This window comes from Macrobrachium rosenbergii, chromosome 55 (assembly GCF_040412425.1).
Source record: "Macrobrachium rosenbergii isolate ZJJX-2024 chromosome 55, ASM4041242v1, whole genome shotgun sequence".
Classification (NCBI taxonomy): domain Eukaryota; kingdom Metazoa; phylum Arthropoda; class Malacostraca; order Decapoda; family Palaemonidae; genus Macrobrachium; species Macrobrachium rosenbergii.
The window spans coordinates 12,144,380-12,169,251 of record NC_089795.1 but is presented as its reverse complement, the minus strand read 5'-3'; the positions used below and the strand labels follow the sequence as shown (position 1 = coordinate 12,169,251).

Sequence of the window (24,872 nt, the reverse complement as noted above, 5' to 3'; positions counted from 1 at the left end):
AACATTACACTGAATTTGAAGCCCCCCCCAAAAAAAGAAATTTAAGCCTTAAAATCAACAATAAAATCGTCCATATGAGCCTGACCAAATATGTCATATATATTGATTTAAATACACAATAATTTATATTCACAGACAATCCACACACACACACAAAATATATGTACATACACACACACACACACATATATATATATATATATATATATATATATATATATATATATATATATATATATATATATATATATATATATATATATATATATATATATATATATATATATATATATATATATATGTGTGTATGCGTGTGTATGCATATTGGTCCTCAAAGTCTCATTCAGTACAGTCCTGAAGATCCAGTCTTCGAGACGTCTTCTATTGCAGTCCTGAACATTCCAGTCTTCGAATCCGGAGCTTTCTCACGAGAGACTTCAAGGGTCCCACTCTGCGCGGGTTTCCCCACCGGTGGCATATTCCTTCGATAAGCTTTAGGCAGCCGAGGAAGATTGGCACAGAAAACAAAATGTTCCACCTGTTTGAAAATATGCTTAGCATTTTTAATGTTGCCCTAGGACGTAATATAAAGGATGCCCGCTTTCAAGAGGACAAATCTGGACGTCTCCGAAGAAAATTGGCCCAGGAAGAACATCGGTTGCCTGAGGAAACGAAGCAGTCTAACTCTGGCGCTAGACGACGTTCTCGGAAACACGACGAGAGTGTCATAATTCTGGAGACTGAACTTTTGGCCTTATATGAACACCACGAAGAGATGAAGAGAGAGATGGCGGACCAGATACGCCATCTCGAGGGAGAACGGGACCGCCTCCGGAGAGAAAACACTGCCAAGGACCAGAAGATAAATCGCCTCGAGAGTAAGCCGAGAGGACGAAATTGCACACGGCCCAAACCACCGAGCACAGAGCAGGAAGGACTGACCTCTCTCATAGCGGAGATCCTCCACGAGGAGATCGTAAGAGCGCTGGAAGAGGAGATGGCGGAGATAGCTGACGAGGAGCTCGAGGACAGGATTCAAGAGGAGCTGGACGAAATCCTGCAGGAGAGGCAGGCTGAAAGGAGAGCTAAAAGAGAGTGGGACAGACGCGCCTTTCGAGCCATACTGCTGGAACGTAAGATAAGAAGAGCTCAGAGAAAGGCCGAGAAAGAGTTGAAGAGACAGAGACTGCAATCCAGAAAGCGGCAAGAGAAGGAGGTGAGAGAAGCCAGGAAGGCCGCAGGAGAGTGGATCAGCAGTGCAGTGAGGCACATACGGTGGCAAGACCAGGCGAGGAGGGTCCACAGGAAGGCCGAGCAGCAGAGGAGAAAGGAAGACGTGAAGTCTCGCATACGGCGAGAGTACAAGGAGATGAAGGCCCAAAAGAAGGCCGAGAAGGAATGGAGAGAAAGAGAACTCCTTCCCATCCAACTGCTGGAAGAGGCACTCAGGAACAACCACAGAGAATGGAAAAAGAAGGCCAAAAGAGAGATGAAGCAGGAAGAGAGAGAGAGGAAGGCCCAGAGGAAGGCCGAAGGAGCCAGGAGAAGGAAAGAACTGCTATCCCAGATCAAGCGCGAAGACCTGGAGAGGAAGGTTCAGAGAAAGGCAGAGAAGGAAAGGCGAAAGCAAGCCTTAAAGGACATCAGAGAGAGGAAGAACGACCTCGGAAGGCAAACCGAAGACGTCAGAGAATCCGTCAGCTCGCAGAAAGGGCCAGATATGGCCGAAAAGGAAGGTTCGGTCATGTGGAATTATGCCTGGCTCCTCCTGAGAACTGCTTATCCCTATGGGATCTGAAGAGAAGCGACAAAATCCCAGTGACAGGAAAAGTCCTAGAGCAAAGGAACGAAAGGAGGACCGACGGCTGTTGTGCTTTCCCCAGCCCCCAGCAGGCGGACGAACTCTCCCGGTGAGAGTCAATGGCTGGCGAGTTTCCCCCACCTCGTCAGGCGGAAGAACTCTCACTGGCTAGAGTCAACGGCTGCTCGGAGGGAGGGGGACTAGCCGAAGATCCTCCCAAGCGACGCGCCAGGCGGAGGAACTCTTACCCACCGAGAGCCAACGGCTGCTCGGCAGACAGGCGGATGAACTCTTCCAGTGAGAGCCAACGGCTGGCGAGTTTCCCCCAACTCGCCAGGCGGAAGAACTCCCACTGGCTAGAGTCAACGGCTGTTCGGCGAGCGGGCGGACGAGCTCTCAGGGTGAGAGTCAACGGCTGGCGAGGTCAAAACCACTCCAGCAGGTGGATGGACCCCACCTGCGCTTTCAGTACTTAGCTTCACTTCCCCATTCTCTCTATCTCTCTCTCTCGCTCTCCTTCTTTCTTCCTTTCTCTGTCTCTTCCTCTTTCTCCTTCTCTCTCAGAAGAGAGAGAGGAAGAGGAGAAGCAGCACAGGGCAGGAAGGGAGGTCCCACCCCCCCCTTCCTGTCCCTAGCTTCTTTTCCTCTCTCTCTCTCTCTCCTTCTTTCTCCCTTTCTCTGTCTCTTTCTCTTTCTCCTTCTCTCTCAGAAGAGAGAGAGGAAGAGGAGAAGCAGCACAGGGCAGGAAGGGAGGTCCCACCCCTCCCTTCCAGTCCCTGGCTACTTTTCCTCTCTCTCTTTCTTTCTTCCTTTCTCTGTCTCCTTCTCTTTCTACATGATAATCCAGGCATGGAAACAGATAGCAGGAATTACCAAAAACATCATGGAGCTAAAAATATCAGAAAGAGCAAGCAGAAGTAGATTAATAGTGCCCAAAACTATACCAGGAAAACTAAGGAGAGCACACAGGACATTAATCCACCGCGCACCAGCATCGATAATGCAGCGTCTATTCAATGCCCTACCAGCTCATCTGAGGAACATAACAGGAGTGAGCATAGATGTGTTTAAGAATAAGCTCGACAAATATCTAAGATGCATCCCAGACCATCCAAGACTGGAAGATGCAAAATATACCGGAAGATGCGTTAGCAATTCTCTGGTAGACATCAAAGGTGCCTCACACTGAGGGACCTGGGGCAACCCGAACAAACTGTAAGGTCTGTAAGGTAAGGTCCATTCCTTAGCAACATTTCCTCTCTCTCTCTCTCTCTCTCTGAGAAGACACTTAATGTTGGGTATACCATTTTGAGACATAGGCAACTTTGCCTCTGTCATCGAAACTAGATTTCTGCCCACCTTTTGATGGTGGCCTGTCTCCTTAAGGAAATCAGTGGCTGTCAGGCTCACTTAAGGTTGGGTATACCATTTCGAGACTTAGGCAACTTTGCCTCAGTCATCGAAACTGGATTTCTGCCCACCATACAATGGTGGCCTGTCTCCTTAAGGTCTATAAACTTAGCTAAGCTTTGTAGCCATTGTATGCCCATAAGCTTAGCTAAGCTTCGAGTCATGGATGAGTTCTAAGTCAAGGATGAGGTTTAAGTCTCAAGGTTTAGGTTTGTGGGTCAAGGTTTAGGTCAAGGCTGAGGTTGAAGACAAGGTTTTGTCATAACTCGAAAGTTTAAAATTCTCTAGAATTGAGAATTTTTAAATTCTAATGTGTTGTCTCCCCCCGCCCCCTTCACTTTTCCCTCCAAATTTGAAATATAATAGATGCTGGAAACGAGTCTATTAAAATATTATAGACATTACAGAGTAGAGTTCTTCAAGGTCACGGACAGCGCCTCAGAGTATTTCACTTCATCTGATCTCACAATGAACCACGACTTCACTGAAATGCTCTGAACTTGGGCATTCAAAGAGGAGCCAGTCAAGGAATATCCACAACTTTCTGATTCCTTAAAGCAAGAAATTGATTTTTTCTATAATCAGCAGTTCAATGGTGCAGCATCTGTTGAGGACTGCCAAGAGGCATTTGCAAACATGGTGCCGGAGGTTCGAAGAATGTTCCCACGCGTTGAACGCTCGCCGAGGTACTTCTTTTGGTCTCTCCTGCAAGTTCTGGTGAGGCCGAACGGTCATTGCACCTGTGTCGTTTGGCTGTATCCAGAGGCAAGCACTTCCTTCGTCAGTTGCAAAAACGCTGTAATCCTGGAAGGGTTGCCCATAGACGAATTGCCTTCACCACCACTACTTCTCTTCTCGTCCAACTATGTTTACTGTTTGCAAGATTTCCTTTTCATGCATCCAACAATCGGTTCATTCAGTACTGTCCCCTTTTGTGCTTTCTCTTTTCTCTTGCCTTTCCACTAGTACTGTCCCATTCTTGTCATTCACCTCTCTTGCTCCCATCCCTGACCTTAAGACATTGAAACCCACTTTGGAGTTAACGGCTTCTATTGTTACAGGCCACTATTATTTAAGACTCTCAATGGAGTCCTATAAATTCTATGATATACTGCACCATAAAATAATAAGTTTATTTTTATCCTTATTACTGATACTGTAAAAGTTTGTAATGCTGAATACTGATCATATTCTCTACAGAGTGAAGTGGAACTGTATATTGAGAATGTCCCAGAAGACTCGTACAGGACTTTAGCCAATCTGTAATTGTGGTGGACTCATAATCAACTTGTTGACTGATACTAGTATTGATAAATCAGTCATCCTTTTCCCTTAATATCATCCATAGATTCGTATTTACAAGGGTGAGATCAACACTATGCTAAAAAAAAAATGAAGGCAGCTTTCGGGGAGAATCATTAAGATGAAAAAGGACGTTTGTATTATGTCTAGGCGAGACACCTCGAGTTTATTTGCTTATCGATTGACTGATTCTTCTATTCTAAACTATTTTACGGTACTACATGTCTGAGTTGGGTTGAAATTGCTGTGTGCATTTTGACTGCTGCCACGTCACCTTCCTTCAACCAGGAATTGCAAATACATTTGGATAATGTCGTCATCATGCTGTGCACTTCTATGATATTAAATAGTGTGTGCATAATATACATTTAGGAGCACATTCGACACAGACAGAACAGCAAAGGCTTGAGTATAATTAAAGAACAGTATAAATGGATGTCTGTCAATGACTGAAAACCAATTATACAGCAGAACGCAGCCAAAATATTGGGCGCTGCTTTCATGGAAACCGCTGCTATCGATAAAGGTTCAGATAGCTGTGGTATCGTTTTGCAGCACATGTTCTACCGGAAAACGAAAGCGTCATTTGATATAAGGTTAAAAAGCCCGCCCCCACCTGTGGTGGGCTTCTTACCCAAAATAAAAGACCTGCTTCTGTTTTTTTGTGATGTCAATCGTCCATCCACTCTCGTTAAAATAAAAAAGAATGCTAAAACAACTGATCTAACGCTATGAAAAAATATCTCTTTACATTTCACATTCAACTTTATTCAGATGGGCGGCATTCGTGGCGTGTTGTGATTGGCTGGCACACTGGAGGCCTCCGATTGTCTCAGAGGTCATTCAGACCGTCTTTCCAGACTCCTTGGCCGAATGATGAGGACGCCATTGGTCGGTAGGGGATCAAGAGGACAACCCGGTCGGTCCCAGTTTGCCCATTTGGTGCAATTGACGCTAGATCTAGAGTACTGCCTTCGGAACCAGCGTAAAAATTTGGCTCCTAGCGCCTAGCATAAAATCTGGAGTAAGCAATAATTTCTTAGTGAATTTCTAGAGTATTCATATGAATATACTTTCTAATTCTACTATCGTTTTAAATGTATAGTTTTTTTCTTTTTACTCCGTCGATTGCACCATCATACCTCTGGTCCTATACTCAGCGTTACTCTTTTCAGTGGCGATCGTGCAGGTGGGACGTGTCTGTGAACTGCTCTGTGTAAAAGTGCCTGACTTGCGCGATGTTCAAAGTGAATGCCAAGAGGAGGGGGGAAAAAGAGAAAATGAATACTGTACTGTAGAAATTAAATCAAGTAAAGGGAAGATCAAACTATCATACGAACATTATCTCATAATTATCGATGCAGCACATAAAGGTGGAACTCTAAAGAAAATAATGGAGAAGAAGAGTCGACCCAAATCGAGAGAGAGTCAGCAACCTGTGGACATTGCTCTGGAGAAGCTGATGAGGAAGGAACTCGCTGTGAAAAGTGTGACGTATGGTTCCATTATGAATGCTCAGGTATCGAGGTCAGATACACACCAATGCTTCGTAGTGATAACATACTGTACATCTGTAATAATTGCAAGAAGCCTGAACAAAGAACACACAAAAACTCATTGAAGATGAACCTGAAGAAATAAAAGAAAACAGAGATATTAACAAAATTGATTCAGGATTCGGCTCAGAAAACTAAGTAACAATATTAAGGAACATAGGGCAAGAGAGAATGAGGAATGATACCTTAAGGGATACTGCAGAGGTTTCGTGTATAGATAAGATTCTGCTGAAAGGTAAATGACGTAACAATCAACACAGATGAAATCCAAAACAAAATGGACAATGTTGATAAAGATGCAAAGACCTTGACAAACATGGACAAAACTTATGCTGAATCACTAAAGACAAAACAAAGTGCTTCTGATCAAATCTACGAACGAAGAGAGCACAGCAGCAAATGAAAAGCGACAAATTATGAGTAAAATAACGGCGCCAGTTGAACAGGTTAAAACAACAAGAGGTGGACACTTATTTGTAAGATTTCCAGACAGGAAAAACTTGGAAAAGGCAAAACTGGAAATTCAGAATATCGACAACATATCAGTAAATGAGAAGGGTAAACTTGAACCAAAAATAAAAGTAGTCCATGTCCCGAAGGATGAAGATGACATTGTCGATAACATTGTAAAGAAAAATCCATGGATAGGTAGCCTCATTTCTGAAAATGGCAACCTAATAATTGTAAAGGAAATAATAACCAAAGATAACAAATATAAACAATGTATCATCAAATGCACGCCACCACCATGGCTCTGACTAATAATCTTCTATGTAATTTAATAAACACACAGTCTGTAGGAAATAAAACTAGCACTATTAGAAATCGTATAAATGACCACAATCTAGATATATGCATGCTAACGGAGACTTGGCTAAGCAATAATGTAAGTGATTATTCTAAAATAAACGAAATGATGTCAGGGTCTCACAATTTTTACTATGTACCAAGAGAAAAAAAAGGTGGTGGAGTGGGAATGTTTGTCAAAAAAGTGTACAAAGTATCTATAGCAAACCAAAATGTGTTCAGTGCTGTACATTTGAATACATCAACACCAAAATTACACACATAAACAAACACATACAAATCATCACAGTTTATAAACCACCAAGCAAAAGTAAGAGATCGTTCCTAGATGAATTCAGTGATTTCCTCGACTTGTTAGCTGATATAAAAAATATACTGATTTGTGGTGACTTCAACCTGCATCTGGATGATAACGACGGCAAATATGTCAGAGAATTGATAGTTACCTGAAATCCACGACCGCGTAAAAGTTGTGGAAAAACTGACATCATTATTGAACCTTACCACTGACCTACTGATACAAAACAAAAACAGCGAGGTTGTGAGTGACATCCAAGTTGAGCCTGAATGCGTGACATCTCCAATACTTAAACTAGTTACAACATTAGGTATAAATATCTGGAAAGGTTATACACTGAAAAAAAAACTATCAATGCCCAAAGAATGAGGCCAAACCTTGTCTGAGTAGATCTCCAATACTTAAACTAGTTACAACATTAGGTATAAATATCTGGAAAGGTTATACACTGAAAAAAAACTATCAATGCCCAAAGAATGAGGCCAAACCTTGTCTGAGTAGATCTCCAATACTTAAACTAGTTACAACATTAGGTATAAATATCTGGAAAGGTTATACACTGAAAAAAAAACTATCAATGCCCAAAGAATGATGCCAAACCTTGTCTGAGTAGATCTCCAATACTTAAACTAGTTACAACATTAGGTATAAATATCTGGAAAGGTTATACACTGAAAAAAAAAACTATCAATGCCCAAAGAATGAGGCCAAACTTGGTCTGAGTAGATCTCCAATACTTAAACTAGTTACAACATTAGGTATAAATATCTGGAAAGGTTATACACTGAAAAAAACTATCAATGCCCAAAGAATGAGGCCAAACCTTGGTCTGAGTAGATCTCCAATACTTAAACTAGTTACAACATTAGGTATAAATATCTGGAAAGGTTATACACTGAAAAAAAACTATCAATGCCCAAAGAATGAGGCCAAACTTGGTCTGAGTAGATCTCCAATACTTAAACTAGTTACAACATTAGGTATAAATATCTGGAAAGGTTATACACTGAAAAAAAAAACTATCAATGCCCAAAGAATGAGGCCAAACCTTGTCTGAGTAGATCTTACAGAAACAAAACCAACTTTAAGGCTGATGAATTTATTGTTGAGAGATAAAGTAAATATGAGAAACAAGCCAGGAGTGCAGGTGTCATTTGAGGAATACCTTGACAGGCGACTAAGTATGCGTAAGCTGCTTTGCATTCTGTAGCAAAAGTGTATTGGCGTCAAGCTACAATGATAAATGTCCAGAAGTAACAAGGCAAATAATGGTTACAGAAAATGCCAAATGGTTTAACAATGAATTACGTGACGCTAAGAAAAAGAAAAGAAAGAAGGAAGGTCTATGGAAAAGATTGAAAAAATCAAGAAGTGAAAATTGGTCACTGTATAAAACAGCTAGAAATCATTACAACGGTTTGATATATATTACAATAAAATGTTTAGTGTAGAGAAAAATCCCCCAAAAATCCATGAGATTTTAGCCGGGGACTCAAGAAAAAGTTCTACCTGACGTAGCTAGTGACTACAAAAACCTGGCCGATAACTTTGTGAACTACTCTGAAGAAAAAATTGAAAGAATCTGTCATAGTTTAGATAAGGAGGTCCCTCCTGATCTCCCGGTGATCGCAATGAGAAATAGCAAATTTAGTCAGTTTAAAGAACTGAACATGAATGACTTTGACAAAACGATGAGAAAGGTAAAAAACACCTATTGTGAGAATGACCCGTTTCCCGTAAGTGATATAAAAGAGGCAAAAAACTTTGATCACTGGCGGGAGCTGTATTTTGATATTGTCAGCATGAGTCTCGCGCAGTCATCCTTCCCAAATAGTGAAAAGCTTGCTTGTATAAAGCCGGCCTATAAAGAAAAAGGTGATAAAGAAAATCTAAGCTTCTATAGACCAATGTCGAACCTACGTGCAGCATTTGACACAGTTGACCACAATCTACTGCTTGGTGACCTGAGAGCAGTAGGCATCGAAGATGACATACACAAATGGTACAGAAGCTACTTAAAAATAGGAAGGTTACAGTGGTTACATCAAATGTGAAATCAGAAAAGAAAAGCCTAACAAAAGGAGTGCCCCAAGGCAGTATTCTGGGTCCACTGCTATTTGGCACTTACACAATTGAATTACTGTATCTAGAATTCTAAATAGCACAAGGTTAAATATAAACTGTAAGTGATGATACCCAGATCTATTTTCCAGTCAAAATGGTAGAAGACACCATTAGTAAAATTGACGCAATAATGAAAGATATCAAAAAATAGATGTCAGCGAAGAAACTGAAACTTAATGAAAACAAAAATGAGTGTATGCTATTTGGATCTGACAGTGCACTACGAAGATATGAACACTTCAAAGGAATAACTATTGGTTCGTCAACAATAAATATTGTAGCAGCAGTGAGAAACTTAGGAGTATTTATTGATAATGAATTGTCGATCAAGAACAATATATTGCATATTACAAAAACCTGTAACTATCATACTAGAAACATTGCATTTATTAGAAAATACCTAAACGAAGATACTATGAAAACAGCAATTTGCAACCAAATACTTTCGAGGCTTGAATACTGTACAGTCTCCCTAACTACCTACTAAAAAAATTGCAAGAAGTACAAAATACAGCCGCCAGGTTAATAAAAGGACTACATTCCCGTGACAGAATAACCCCGGCACTAATTGGGCTACATTGTCTCCCAGTAAAAGCTAGAATAGAATATAGAATACTACTTACAGTCTTTAAAGCACTAAATTATGATGAACCAACATATCTGAGAAACTGCTGAAGCTTCTTGAGACCCAAAATGAATATTGTAATCAGATATGCAAGTGAAGTATATAGGCTATTTGAACCTACAACATATTGTAAGTCAGGCGAGAGAGCATTTGTACACTGCGCACCAAGACTATACAACAAAATACAGTACCGCCTGAAGTGAAGAGTAAATATGAAGAATGCAAATTTAAAAAGGAACTAAAGACTCTCCTATTCTGCAGGAGCTACGATACTGACGAGAAAACACTGCAAGACAATTATAAAATATAAGAAGCACCTTATTTTGACAACGTACATGGGCCCGCCAAAGAGGAGGAAGTCCCATTCTCCAGCTCACTGTCGCTGTTGCTCAGTTCCACGTGTGAACGCTTCTCTGGTCCCTGAGTCTCGTCGCTACTGGACCGGCTCCCTGGCGACCAGAGGTGCCTCTTCCTCTTGTTGTCGGAGCCGTCGGTCTTGACGCAGCTCTGCGGCAGACAGAAACAGCACCTGTGCTAAAAGCGAGAGAGAATGTGGGTGAGTAACTGGTCTCCTCTCTTTTCTCTTTGACCTGTCCCTCTCTCGTAGGGCAAAGATGCAGGTGACGAGTCGTCACATGCTGGACAGACGAGCTGTTATGCAGGCGAGTGCACGACAGGGGTACCCTGTTTTTCATCTTTTAGTAGAATGATTAGATGCATGTACCCCTCTCTCTTAACAAGGGAAGAGAGGGTTTGACAGTGACAACAACCTGCTGATTTTTACTAGCAAGTTTTATTGTCTCTGACACTATTGGGTTCATCCAAGCCTTCCTCAAGGTAATCATGCAAACTCATTACAGAGGTCTAGCAGTTGCAACATCCCATATGTCCAGCAAGCTGGAGGTGTGGGATTCCTTCCTCAACTCTTCCAGGCCAGGAAGGTATTCCAAGGTGGGTATAACCAACCAGTTGGTTCAGAGAATTGCCAAGACCCCCCACCAAAAGGTTAGTCTCCTACGTATAGAACGAAGGTTTGTATTCATGTAGGGAAAAAAAGCAAATTCTTAAGTAATTTGTATTTTTCCTAACATACAAACCTGAAGGTCTTTACATTTACAGCCACCTCAGCCACCCCTCATTCTGGTACCAATGAGTGTGCAGGGCTTCCCCTACCACTGGTAGTTAACGACCGTGTCTAAAAGTTTCACAGCCATTCCAGTTTGTGTCTGCGGGCTGAATCCCTAAGTAAAGAACTTCAGGTTTGTATGTTAAGAAAAATACAAATTACTTTAATAAAGCAGTTGATTCCAGAGCTGCTGACTCTTACTGCGAGAGGGAGACTTCCTCTGCAAGGAGCTGGTCCAGCGACAGACCCGGGCCTAGATGAACCAGTCAGGGTCAACCTGTTCGGTCGGCAGTGGCCTCTCTGAGGGCATGTAGAAATGCTTCAGACGAGGGAGGGTGGGGGGAAGTATCTTGTACGAGTGGCGAGAACAAAGTGAGTTCTGCCCAGATACCAGAGAATTCATTTGGTCTAGACCCCTTCGGCAAGATCAGACCACAGCAGCCCAACGAAGCTTTGGGTTCCTTGTGCGGTCCCCAGAAAGCTTCATGGACAGAAGGACGATCCACAGGAGTGGCCATTGTCTCTTTCCCGAGATAGTTATACTGACAAATCAGTTTCACCATCTCAACAAAGGTCCTCTATAATTCTGGGGTGTCCATGTCCTGAGGAAAAGGACCCTCAAGCCCTTCCAGGTCACGGTCCTCCCGGGCTATTCTATCAGCAGGAGAGACCCTCATTAGACACCCCAGATACCTTCTGCACCATTAGAAACCCCTCTGAGATGAACCCCAACCTCGAGCCCTAGGCCTGCTCTTTTGGACGGGATGGGATGGGAGGGCAAACAATCCCAATCTCGAGCCCTAGGCACATCCGCGCAGCACTCTGAACTCCAGAGGCCAAAGCCCTGACCAGAGAGAGGAAGGACTGAACTGGGGACTGTCCGAGGAGAACTCTTCACGTGAACGAGCATGAAGGTTGTCTCAGGGGAGAGCGGGATGGGATGGGATGGGAGGGCAAACCATGGAATGGTAGAAGAAAGAACCTTGTCTCCAGTCATGCAGGGGGTGAGGTAGCACCTGCAAGTGCTTGGCTCACTCTCTCGCTGGACTGGTATTCATGGACAGCACTGATGTCCTTTGGGGGGACCCACAATAGTAGAAGAACCTTTACCAGTCCATGCATCCAAACTGGTAGGACCGTGCAAAATGTGCAGTTGGAGGCCCGTGCAGGCAGGGGAGGAAGGTTCTTTACCAGCCCTAGAAGGTGACTTGTGGGGACCAGTCTTGATGGCACGGGTATCCTTGGAGGCCCATACACCTGTTGCTCATGCGTCACGGGGTTCCAGAGAACCCCATGACACAGCTCCCATGCCTGTGGACATAGGAGAGCAGGCGAGAGATCCCTGTGCCTCTTCCATGGAAGAAGGCAGCGCATACTAAGGCATATGGGCCTTCTTAGGGTGGGGAGAAGTAAACTACTTCTTCCCCAGTCTGTCTGTGTAACAGGACCTTTGGAAGAAAGGAAGAAAGCTCTGGAGCATGACGAGGATGATGACAATGATAGCGAATGGCAATGTCTTTCAAACAGTATTCTCCACCAAGGAGGAGGATGTCGGAGGGAGCATGAGTCAACTGAATCACGTATGAATGCACAACTGGGGACCACGGCCATGATCGTGGATCCTGTCGACATCATAACTGTGGCTGTAGTCAGAGTTACAGAGGCACTCACAGAGGCACTGGAGGTCGATCAAACCCCAGACTGAAGGTTCCTCGGAGATCCCTACGGAGGGCCAGAGCTCACTAAGTTTCCCTAAACGAATGTTGTATCTCCCCCCAACCTGAAAAAGTTGGGTTATCGTCTTGGTCCATCATCACAGCCGCCGTGGACTCTCCATTCACGGAGCAATAGGAGATCGCAATAGGAGTGACTTCTCCTTGAGAAGGAGTAGCAATGTCAGGCAGTTTCACAGGGGGAAAGGAAGGTACTAGAAGGATTGGCAAACCTTGGCATCACTGGAGGCGTGTGACCATCTGATGACGTGCAGGAAGCCTTCCTCTTGTATTTCATTTTCCATGTGAACGTCACCCATTGCTCTGAAGCCCAATCACAACACTCATGACAAGGGGTAGTCTGGTTGCACTCATGCTGGCAGCAATGAGTGCATAAGGTGTGAGGGTCAATTTCATAAGGGGAGAGGAAGAGACGATAAGGAACATTCCCTATGCCAGGGCAATGCCGCATGGCACGAGACTTCCCCTCCTTAGGCTGTGATGAGTCATGGGTTTGCATAATTGCAACCACAAATCACACAATATATCAATGCCAGGTCAATGCCGCAAAGCACGAGACTTCCCCTCCTTAGGCCGTGATGAGTCATGGGTTTGCATAATTGCAACCACAAATCACACAATATATCAAACAAAATATCCCAAAAACCAGGATCGGTGAGGCGTGTTGAGGAAAACAGTTTGTCGGGCAGAGACGGCCAGAAGGTAAGTGATGTGTTGCTGGGCAAAGAGATAGGACTACCCACCTTACCACCGATAGTTAACCACCTAACAACCTTGTTAAGAATTGGATGGCCGGTTTCCAGTCACGCTGAAGGTACTTCCATATGTAAAGACCAAGAGTTTGTATTCGTGTATAAACAATTTGCTATTTTGAGTACTTCCTTTAGATGACAACAGTATTCCTGTGTTTTTAAAACCTGCAGTTTTATTCCTTTCCAGGAAAAACTCTTGAAGAAGACCATTATTTCTCAGGTTATGGGAAAATCTGTTTGTTTTTATTCAGTACAAGATCACAATAACGGTAGTTGTTAAAAGTAAATAGCAGTACACCATACACTGATACTACTACTACTACTACTACTACTAATGGCAGAGAGTTAGTTGCAAAAATGTCCAGGGTAGAGTTTATTGATAGGCCAACATTGTGGCAAGAGTGTACAAAAATAAGGGTACAAAAATACAATTGGTTTGATACAAAACAAAGGAGCATGTTAGCTTATCACATGCTGTGAGGTTATTCAGATAGTATTCGATACCACACGAGAAACATAAGCAATACAGGTAGTCCTCGAGTAACGACGGAGATCCATTCCTAATCATATGATCATGCACAATGCAATAGAATGGTAGTAACCAGATACTACAATACTGATATAATTGGTTGCACAAGAGTAATTTACATGTAATCAACAAATCAACTGAACTTTGTACAATGTAAATTGAACTGCATAGTAAAGTACTTAAAGGTATTGCCTGTCCACACAACAAAAACACACGACTAGGTATTGCTTTAGTTCTTGTTCACTTTTCACGAGTCCTAACCGTTAAATTAGAATGTGTTGGGGGCAACAGTTACTTCATACCCATATGAGTCAACGAGACAACAAAATGATCAGATGTTGCATTTAGATCTTGTCTTCTCACTCTTCACTCTGCAGGTTTAAAATTTTTTAGCCCTTGTTATCAATTGAGGCAAATGTGAGGTGAAATCTTTCTTTTTAGCCTTCAAAGGTAATGCCAATTACAGTTTTGAATCTCTCTCTCACTTCTGCCAGGGACTGATATCCATACCTTAGAGAACTCGGCATGTCACCTTGTTTCTATAAACTGCTCACATTCAGAGTAAGAACTCGATGTACAGCACGTGATAAAGTAATGATTAATATAACTGGATAAATCAGTATTCAGTAAATATGGTGCAATACATATTTAAAAGTCGTTTCAACCAATAATATACGATAGCCTAAGCTCTAGTATCTTAAGATGTTTTGGAAGGTGCAAATTTTGATGCCACACCAAAAAAATAACACTAACGCCGTGATACATCTTTAATAAGATTTGAATGGAATGTTATTAGATTTGTAATGTGGAGATAAGAAAATGCAGTACAAAATAGCAGCTACTTCCAAAATCAAATAAGCATGTGTTAACATACATGAATGGGTATACATGTGCATATAAATGCATGTATGCACCATTATGCTGCGCATTTGCGCATTTCTCTTTCTCCCCAGGGCTTATTCTTAACAAAAAAGAGATTTCTCAAGTTTGGCCCATGAGAAATACTAGAGAGAGAGAGAGAGAGAGAGAGAGAGAGAGAGAGAGAGAGAGAGAGAGAGAGAGAGAATTTCAACGTTAATTTTTTATACATTTATTCAGTAAGCAGTGTTGTACAGTTTGGTTTTCATTAAGCATACAGTATTGTAGTGTATTCTGCACTGTTTATAAGCACATACAGTACTGTGCTATAGACACAAAACAGGTAAAAAAAATAAGGTACAAAATGTTCATTTTCCTTTTATAATTATTTGGATACTTACGTACTGTTGAAGTTAGCTTACACCTTCGCGCCACTAGGTGCGATCGGCATACAAAATTTTAAAAAATAACGCTTGGCTAACACGCTAGGAATGTCTCTGTAATCACCTGTTTCCCACCACATGGCATTGGAATGTTTACGTTCCTGTCAGAATATTTCATGCTGTGTCCTAGTGCAGGTGGTGTGAATTGGCATTAGGAATAATTTTGATGATTTTGCCTTATTTTCTCCTGTCCGGTATCGTGCTTGTTTTCTATTCGTGCAGTACGTCATCTACAACAAGCAGGGATGAAAGCATTAGGCTGTACAGGAAGGAGTTTGTGGAAGCGTGAATGTTTCGGTTGTGTATGACCTTGTAACATGACAAATTTTAAAAGTAATTTGTATTTTCCCTGACTATACAAAACCTTTACACAAGAAATTACTTTCAGCAAACGTGGAACGGCTGTTAAACTTTCAAACTAGGTGGTTAGGCAGTTAACTACTGTCTGACAGGCAGGAGTCCTGCCTGCCCAGATGTAAACATTCCAATTTGCCTTTTGGCCCAGGTATCAGATTGAGAGGTGGCATGAGGTGGGCATAAAATTGTAAAGGGCCTCAGGTTTGTATAATTAGGAGAAATACAAATTATCTTTAAAATTTTTCATTTGTTCTCTACAAAATATACCAACCATCGGTCCTTTACATAAGGACGACTCACTTATTGGTGGGAAGAGTTTCAGTGAGTCTCTGAACTGACTGGAGTTCGCTGTACCTGGTCAATAGAGCGAGGAAGAATACCGTGTCTCTGACGTATTGAACAGTGTAAGAACTGCAAGATCAACTGTCAGACTTCTGCGCCTTTTCGAATGAGTGAGAGAACTGTATCTCATACGAAAATGGGCTAGGGTGAACCTCAGAGTTGGTGACAGTAAGGCAAATACAAGCACTGGGTTTGTCTTACTGTCAGACTCTCCTTCCTCCCCTTGCTAGAGGAAGGAGTGGGATTGCCTCTATAAATCTAAAGATAGGAAAATAGAATGGATGCTCGATGTGCAAACTTACCTGCATCGGTGGCCAGTTCCAGCATGTGATGGTTCGAACCCTGCTCTCTGCCCAAAGTAAGAGACCGAAGGATGGCAAGGGAGGAGGAGGAGGAGGAGGAGGAGGAGGAGGAGGAGGAGGAGGAGGAGGAGGAGGAGGAGGAGGAGGAGGAGGAGGAGGAGGAGGAGGAGAGGCCAGTCACTCACACAATCACTCTCACTTCCATAACCATACACCTTAGGTGAGATGCTACCTGTCCTCTTAAAGGAGCTGGGTAAACTACACAACTTGTTGAGCAGCCACCACAGGTCCCAAGGAAAGTGTCCAAGGACTTGTGGGCAATATCCCAAAGGCAGAAGGATTTAAATATGGTCTGTCATGACCATAGCCCCGCCTTCAGTACCTGAGGAACCGACAGATTCTTCTGGAATGAGAGGGAGATGGACCAGTGCCCCTGACTTTGTTAATTGTGTTCTTGGACACCTCTTTCTTGGACAAGCCAGTAACTAATGGAGAGTCATCGACACTCAGGCCGAAGATGATGAGTCCTCTTAAGATAGTACTGCAGCACTCTAACAGGACAGTAGCATCTCATTTGGATCATTATCAACAAAGTCCCCTAGGGAGGGGATCGTGAATGACTCGAACCTGGCATCAGGGACCAACGAAGAGAATCTTCGAAGGAAGACGAGGAAGTCAGAGACCTGCTGAACAGTGGTCCCAACTGGAGAGAGAGACCCCGTCTAAGACACCAACCACAGAAGAAGAAGAAGACGGCCCATTTTCCCTGGTATACCACTGCAGAGGATTGTCTGAGGTATCCAGACATCCCTATTGCTGTGCAGCGAGAAAAGCCTCTCGCTCGCAAGAGGTGCTGTATAGTCTCAAGCCATGAAGATACAGGGACTGCACTGCCTGATGGTACCGCTCTATGTGTGGTCGACACAGAAGGTTGTGCCAGGGGGAATCTCTCGCGGTGCCTTGGATAGCAGAGCCAGCAGGTCGGGATACCAAACGGCATGTGGCTGTTTGGGGGCCACCAGAATCATCCTGAGATTTGGGGTGATCAACACCCTGTTGATTACCTTGCGAATCAGACAAAACGGAGGGAAGGCCCACAGGTGTGGGATGAGTCCTCTGCAGTGGCCCATGGGTCTGGCACGATGGAGCAGAAGACTTGCAGTTTCCTGTTGTGCCGGGTGTCAAACAGATCAATGGCGGGAAGCCCCCACAGCTCGAACAGCCTCTCCGTAATGTCTGAGTGAAGGGACCATTCTGTCTCTATCACTTGATTCTGGTGACTGAGGTTGTCTGCCACTGCATTCCTTCTGCCTGGAATGTATCTGGCTGACAGCTCTATCAAGTGAGCTACTGCTCACTCGTGCACCTGCATTATCAGCTGATGCATCAAGAGGGATACAAGACTCCCCCCTGCTTGATGACATATGCCATTACTGTGTTGTCACTCACCAACACCACCGAGTGTCACATCACTCGATCCTGAAACTCTTGGGAGGGCCAGGAAGGCCGCTTTGAGTTCCGGGATGTTGATGTGAAGGTATTTGTCATCCCGGTTCCACACTCGTGAAGTCAGCAACTCCTCCAAGTGTGCGACCCATCCCTCAGTCGATGCATCCGATAACAGAAGCATGTCGGGAGGGGGAGCATGTAGGGATACTCCTATTACGAGGTTCCTGTCGTCCATCCACCAGTCAAAGTCCTGTCTCACTTCTTCCGACTGAGGATTGAAAAAGGACTGGAGAGAACGAAGGTGAAGGCGCCGATGAGAGACCAGCTTCGCCAAGGATGGCAGGTGACCGAGGATGACTTGCCACTGTCGAGCTGGCTGCTCCCGTGGAGACAGGAACAGCTGCACTGCCTTCCCGAACCTACTGATATGAAAGTCTAAGGGAGAGACTTGCTGCTACTGTGTCTACCAGCATGCCAAGGTACTTGATCCTCTGCTTGGGGATGAGATTGGACTTCTTGAGATTTATTATAATCCCTAGGCTGTAGCAAAACTCGAGAAATCAATCCCTGTTCTGGAGCAACAGTGAGCGGGAGCTTGCCAGGATGAGCCAATTACTGTATTGATGTACCTCAAAAGACATATCACGTGCGAATGGACCCAAGCTGACACAAGGGTGAACATCCGCGTGAACACCTGGGGAGTGGTCGAGAGCCCAAAGCAGATACCCTGAACTGGAATACCGCTTCCCCAAGGATAAAGCGTAGGTACCTGTGAGAGGACGGATGGATGGGTATTTGAAAATGAGCATCCTTCAAGTCCACGGTAAGCACGAAGTCATTCTCCCTGATGGAAGTGAGCACTGAGCATGCCGTTTCCATTGTGACTGTGTCTGGCGAACAAATCGGTTCAAGGGAGAGAGGTCTATGACCAGTCTCCAACACCCCAAGGCTTTCTCTACGAGAAAGATGCCGCGGTTAAAGCCTGGGGACCGATCTGACATGACTTCTACAGTGCTCTTCTTCGGCATCGCTTGCACCTCCTCCTTGAGTGCGAGATCCTTCAGCAAGCCGGGAATGTAGGTAAGGAGACGGACCGGGTTGTTGGTAAGAGGTGGCCGAGACTCGAAAGGAAGTAGATAGCCCTCCTGAAAGACATCTACGACCTATGTCCCGGCTTCATGTCGCTGCCATGTTGCCCAATGGCTTGACATGCACACCACCATCAATGGCAGCAGCTGGAGGGGAACGCCTCCCCTAGTGTCCTCCCTTCTTCTTCTTGCCTTTGCCCCCTTTTCCCGACTGGAAAGGGGTTGAAAAGGGCGTGGCTGCACACCCTTCTTGGTAGGGGTAGAAGGCTCGGTGTTTCTGCGAGTGCCCTTCAAAGCCCGAGTCTTCTTAGGGGTCAAGGAAGTGCTATTCTGATCCAAGGGTCAGGCTGCAGTGGCACTTGAAGATCCGGAGGTCTTGGGCACTGCCTGGTGGACAAGGCGGTCGTTGTCTTCAGCACGTCTCTTGTCCACCGCAGCATCTGGGTCAACCTGTTTAGTCGGGCGGGAACCTCCCAGGGGCATGTAGAAGCACTTCTGTCAAGGCAGAGGAGGAGGAAGAAGCTTCTCCGAGTGATTCAATCGAAGCGAATTCTCTTGCCCAGAGACCAGGTTATTCACTTGATCGAGCACCCCCTCGGCAAGCGTGGACCATGGCAGCCCCACCAAAGCCTTTGGTTCTTGTTTTGGACCCCAAAAAGATTCGAGGCATGAAGGTTGACCCACAGAAGAGATCATAGTCCCCTTCCAAATATCATTGTGCTGACGAATCACAGCAGTGACTTCTGCAAAAGTCCTCTGTACCTTGGGAGTGTCCGCATCCTGGGGAAGAAGACCCTCGAGTCCTTCTAGGGTGTGGTCCTCCCGATCTACTCTCCCCACAGAAGGGAGAACCTCGGCAGACCCCTGGGATCCCTCCTCGACTATTTGGGCATACGACCAATTCAGTCCAAGAACCAAACCCTGGACGTAGGCCTTCACAGCAGAACTCCAATAAGAAGGAGCATTCTCATCAGAGTCCCTCCTGTTTGACTTGTACCTTCCAGTGAAGCCCCAGGAGGTTGAGGGGACAGGTGATGACGGGGATCAAGCACTCCTACTGGAAGAGCCAGCAGGAGAGGAAGGAAGTGGGCGGTTGCCAATCCGCGGTGGCGACAGCAGGAGGAACCCGACCACGCGAGCATGAGCAAGGGCTGGCTGGAGTAGAGTGTTCGAGTATTGTCTGACGTGAACTTGTGCAGTCTTCTTTGAGGCCAAAACCTCCTGACGAGAAGGCTGAACAGGGGACCCCATTGCTGCATCTCCGAGTGCTCAGACCCTCAAGTCTGAAGCACCAGGTTAGGAACCTGTCCAAGCACTCGAAGCGGTACTGGCAGGAAGTGTCAAAACACCTGCATGTTTCAGCACTTTCTCTCGCTCTGTGCCTAAACCAGACTGGGGACCGGACTCGCCAGCGATGGTTTGGGGTACTTGAGATTCCGCAGACTCACCAGTAATGGTTTGGGACACTTGAGATTCCGCAGAAACTCGAGCACTTTTAATGACTCCACTCAGTTGAGCACCTGACACTCCCGAATCTCATACAGAACGATCAATGGAAGTGGTCTCCTCTTGAGTGTCCGAAGAAACTTGGGAAGAGACAGGCACAGTACCAGTCTTAGAAGCACTTCTTTGAACTGGTTTCAAGTACGAGGCCATGGGGGCTCATGCACTCAAGGCTCCTGAGATGCAGGACCCCGGTGAGGTATGCAAAACGGTTCCCAAGCCGTGGGCCAGGAAGAGCCAACAAGAGATGCCGCTGCTTCCCCTGTGGAGGGAGGCAGCCCCTTAGAAGTCCCGTGGTGGGACTTCTTAGGATGGGTAGAGAAAAGCCTTCTTCTTCAGCCAGCAAGACTCAAAGTGGAGGAGACAGCAGACGATGAAGTCGAACATGAAGATGACGACGACGACACCTTATGACCCCTCTTCTTTGATTCCTTCTTCGACATCTTCAGGATGGTGGTCAGGTCTCCCATCCAGGAGGGAGCGGCAGGAACCACAGGAGCAGCCGGAGCAGCTGGGGCAGCAGGAACAGCAGGAGCAGCTGGGGCAACAGGAGCAGCAGGCAAAGTAGAAGCCACTAGAACCGCGAAGGCAGAAGGTGGTACGGACACCACATACTGAAGAGCAGGAGCATGGACGGCAGTCTGGTCCACCACAGCCGGGGTCGTCAAAGTTCGGAAGTGTATCAACACCGATGTGGGGACCTTAGCAAATGCCGTCGTGGTGACAGTAGCAGCAGCATGAGTGACTACCGGAACCTGCAATGCCTTCGGGTGTGCCAGGATACCCTGCATCGATGCAGTGCCCGAGAGCCCCGAGGAGATCCGTGCTTCCTGGAGCTCGGCCACTTCACGGTGCTCAGCCGCCAAACCTGAAGAAAAAAGCATAGTCGGGTGAGCGGAGGGAGACTCTTCTCATTCCGAGGGAAAAATTTCCCCCTTGCGGCAAGCAGAGGCCCCGAGAAGAGATTGTCTCAATCGCACCCCTGCCCCCCAACAATCTTCACCCGGCAAAGTGAGTGAAGATGAAGAGGAGAAGTTCTGCAGGAAGGAGAAACGAGGAAGAAGGGTTAGCAACCAAGGGCGTACAACCTTCCGACGACGTCTTGGCAGCTTTCCTCCTGAACTGTTTCCTTCCTGTGAACTTCAGCCACTGCATGTGCGACCTAGAACAACACCTAGCACATGTAGATTCAGGATTAGTCATGCCCACTGCAACTGGTGCAGAGGACATGAAGGTCAACGTCAATAGATAATCGGAAGTGGGTGCAACCCCCTGCTGTCAACACCAGGGAACACGTGCTTGGTGACAGCCTTCCGCGCAGGATCTGATGATTTGTGGGTTCGCAATAAAAGTAACATCAAACACACAAGCAGATATAAACAGCAAAGAAAAAGGCAGATCCCACCCAGAAAATAGCAAAACAACAATCAGGACAGAGAGCCAGTACACACGTCTGCATAGCATGACGGCTGAAGGCAAACTGGAATGTTTGCATCCAGGCAGGTGCGACTCCTGCCTACCTGATGGTAGTTAAGTGCCTAACCACCTTGTTCAGAAGTTCAATGGCCGTTCCAGCTTCGCTGGAAGTAATTCCTTAAGTAAAGGAACAGGGGTTTGTATATTATGTAGGAACAACTATATGTTAGCCTAACTGTTGAGGCACAATGTCCTTCTCCCCACACTCTTCACACAGAGAAGTTCTGAGTTTGGAGGGGTAAACTGGACAGTTGTTATACAACGAAGCCATCAACCCATGGGCATTTCAAGCCTTAACCAGTTCACTTGGCTGAACATTGTTTCTCTAGATACACTAACCCACCATCCTCATTCAATGTGGTAGTCACCTAACATTATCACAAAGTAAGATTCATTCCAAATAATGATAATTTCCATGATAAAATCAATTATTTGGATACTTACCAACTGTTAAAGTGGAAACCCAACCAGCCTCCCCACATCTTTGTGGGTGGTCATTGTAAACATTCCAATGCCACCTGGTGGGATACAAGTGATTACAGAGACAGTCCTAGTGGGTTAGCCAAGCGTTATTTCTTCAAATTTTGTATGCCGATCGCACCTAATGGCACGAAGATATAAGCTACTTTAACAGTAGTAAGAATCATTCCGAATAATTGACATTTTACATCCATGAAGTGTTTTTTTTTACCATACCTATAAATTTCCAAACTCCACAAGAGTCTTGGATATATTACAGCAGATAATTGAGGGCTTACTGTAAATGGGTACTTTCCAGTATGAATTCTCATATGAATTATAAGATGTTTGGCTACTTTCCAGTATGAATTCTCATATGAATTATAAGATGTTTCATGGAATATGCTTTCCCACATTCCTTGCAAATGAATGGCTTCTTTCAAGGATGAACTTTCATATGATCCCTAAGATTTGCTTTCCTGGAAAATGCTTTCCCACATTCCTTGCACATGAATGGCTTCTCTCCAGTATGAACTCTCATATGAACTGTAAGATCTGGTTTCTGGGAAAATGCTTTCCCACATTCCTTGCACATGAATGGTTTTTCTCCAGTATGAATCCTCATATGAGCAATAAGATGTTGTTTCCGAGAAAATGCTTTCCCACATTCCTTGCACATGAATGGCTTCTCTCCAGTATGAATTCTCATATGCTCTGTAAGAACATGTTTCATGGGAAATGCTTTCCCACATTCCTTGCACATGAATGGCTTCTCTCCAGTATGCATTCTCAAATGAACTGAAAGATTTCCTTTCCTGGAAAATGCTTTCCCACATTCCTTGCACATGAATGGCTTTTCTCCAGTATGCATTCTCATATGAACTCTAAGTCTTTGTTTCTTGGAAAATGCTTTCTCACATTCATTACACATGAATGGCTTCTCTCCAGTATGAATTCTCATATGAACTGTAAGATCTGGTTTCAGGCAAAATGCTTTCCCACATTCCTTGCATATGAATGGCTTCTCTCCAGTATGAATTCTCATATGAGCTGTAAGATGTTGTTTCTGCAAAAATGCTTTCCCACATTCACTGCACATGAATGGCTTCTCTCCAGTATGAATTCTCATATGCTCTGTAAGAATATGTTTCATGGGAAATGCTTTCCCACATTCCTTGCACATGAATGGCTTCTCTCCAGTATGCATTCTCATATGAACTGTAAGACCTTGTTTCTGGGAAAATGCTTTCCCACATTCCTTGCACATGAATGGCTTCTCTCCAGTATGCATTCTCATATGGTCTGTAAGATTTGCTTTCCTGGAAAATGCTTTCCCGCACTCATTGCATATGAATGTTTTCTCTCTGGTAGGATCTGTGATATGACTTGGAAGATTAATTTTCTTGTAAAATGCTTCTCACAGTCAGTGGATCTGAAAGGCTTCTCTCTATTCTGACTATTCCTTTTTTCTTGTTTTACTTCCTTTTTGCAAGTTAGTGGGTCTTTTTCATTAACTACCGAATTAATTTCATATGGATATTCATCATCTTCATTAGACTCACAGAATACCTCTGGCTCTATTTTGATGTCCATCAATGGATCCTGAGAGAAAATGTCACCATCACTGGTTTCACTAAAGGCAGCCATGTTGCTGTTTTCTTGATTTATGGAGGGGTGTGATAATGCATCTTCAGTTTCACTTTTCAAAGGCAATTCTAAAGAATGTTCTAGGTTCATTTTGGTCTTTCGTCCTGTCCTGTTTTGTAATGACAATGTGTTCAACTGATAACTCTTAACACTAAATTGTTTACAAATGATTATCCAACAAATCTACTATAAATTAAGTATTATATCTTGAAGGACTACAACCAGATTTCTTTGCTGATGTACGAATCTAATATTCAGGACAGATTTTATTTGTTGTTGTAATTTTTCAGAGCTGCTATTGGTAATGTTACATGTAGTACCATTAAACATACATGCACTCCCAAAATCATGATGCTGCTCAAAACTGACGAAGGAAGGAAGGTTCTTCTGAGGGAGAATCTGCAATCAAAGAATGCAACACAGAGTTAGGAAACATAATGCCAGAACTGAAGCAAAAACATCAAATTTAATTCAGGTTCCTATAAAGGTCTCAGGCAAATTAACAAGGTGTGCATTTGACAGTACAGTATACTATCCAAATATTAATACATTCTAACCAAATGTTGTCCAGACACAACATCAAAACATTCCTCAGGCAACAATGCAACAACAGATTAAGTTACTAAATCCCAGCCTCTCACCTCTGTAAATATTTAGCTTAACATTACAGTATTTCTTATGAAAATATTAACAAATCAAAGGCCAAGAACAGAGAATGCAAGAGAGCAGCAAAAGAATTTTTGGGGTAACAGCAGGAAGGGTATAAAGTAAATGCTTAATTATAGGCTATATGATCCAGTTATACATAACACCATACTATCCACAGATGCAGCAGACAATAAAAATAGTAAGGGGTGAATTATGTAGTAATTTCAAGAGAGATGA

The 24,872-nt window shown here is 44.2% G+C and overlaps 1 protein-coding gene across 2 annotated transcripts in view; it reads right to left on the bottom strand.

The window, feature by feature from the left end:
- The window catches only part of LOC136835907 (zinc finger protein 300-like), a 68,092-nt gene that overhangs the window by 12,356 nt on the left and 30,864 nt on the right, over positions 1–24,872 (bottom strand). The window contains exon 2 of one of the 2 annotated variants that reach the window (XM_067099777.1): positions 15,287–24,386. The exons of the other annotated variant lie outside the window; for it this stretch is intronic. Coding sequence (XP_066955878.1) covers positions 22,780–23,637 — 858 coding nt within the window. The 5' untranslated portion in view covers positions 23,638–24,386 and the 3' untranslated portion in view covers positions 15,287–22,779. Of the gene's footprint in view, positions 1–15,286; positions 24,387–24,872 lie in introns of those variants that run through there. 2 annotated transcript variants of the gene reach the window in all.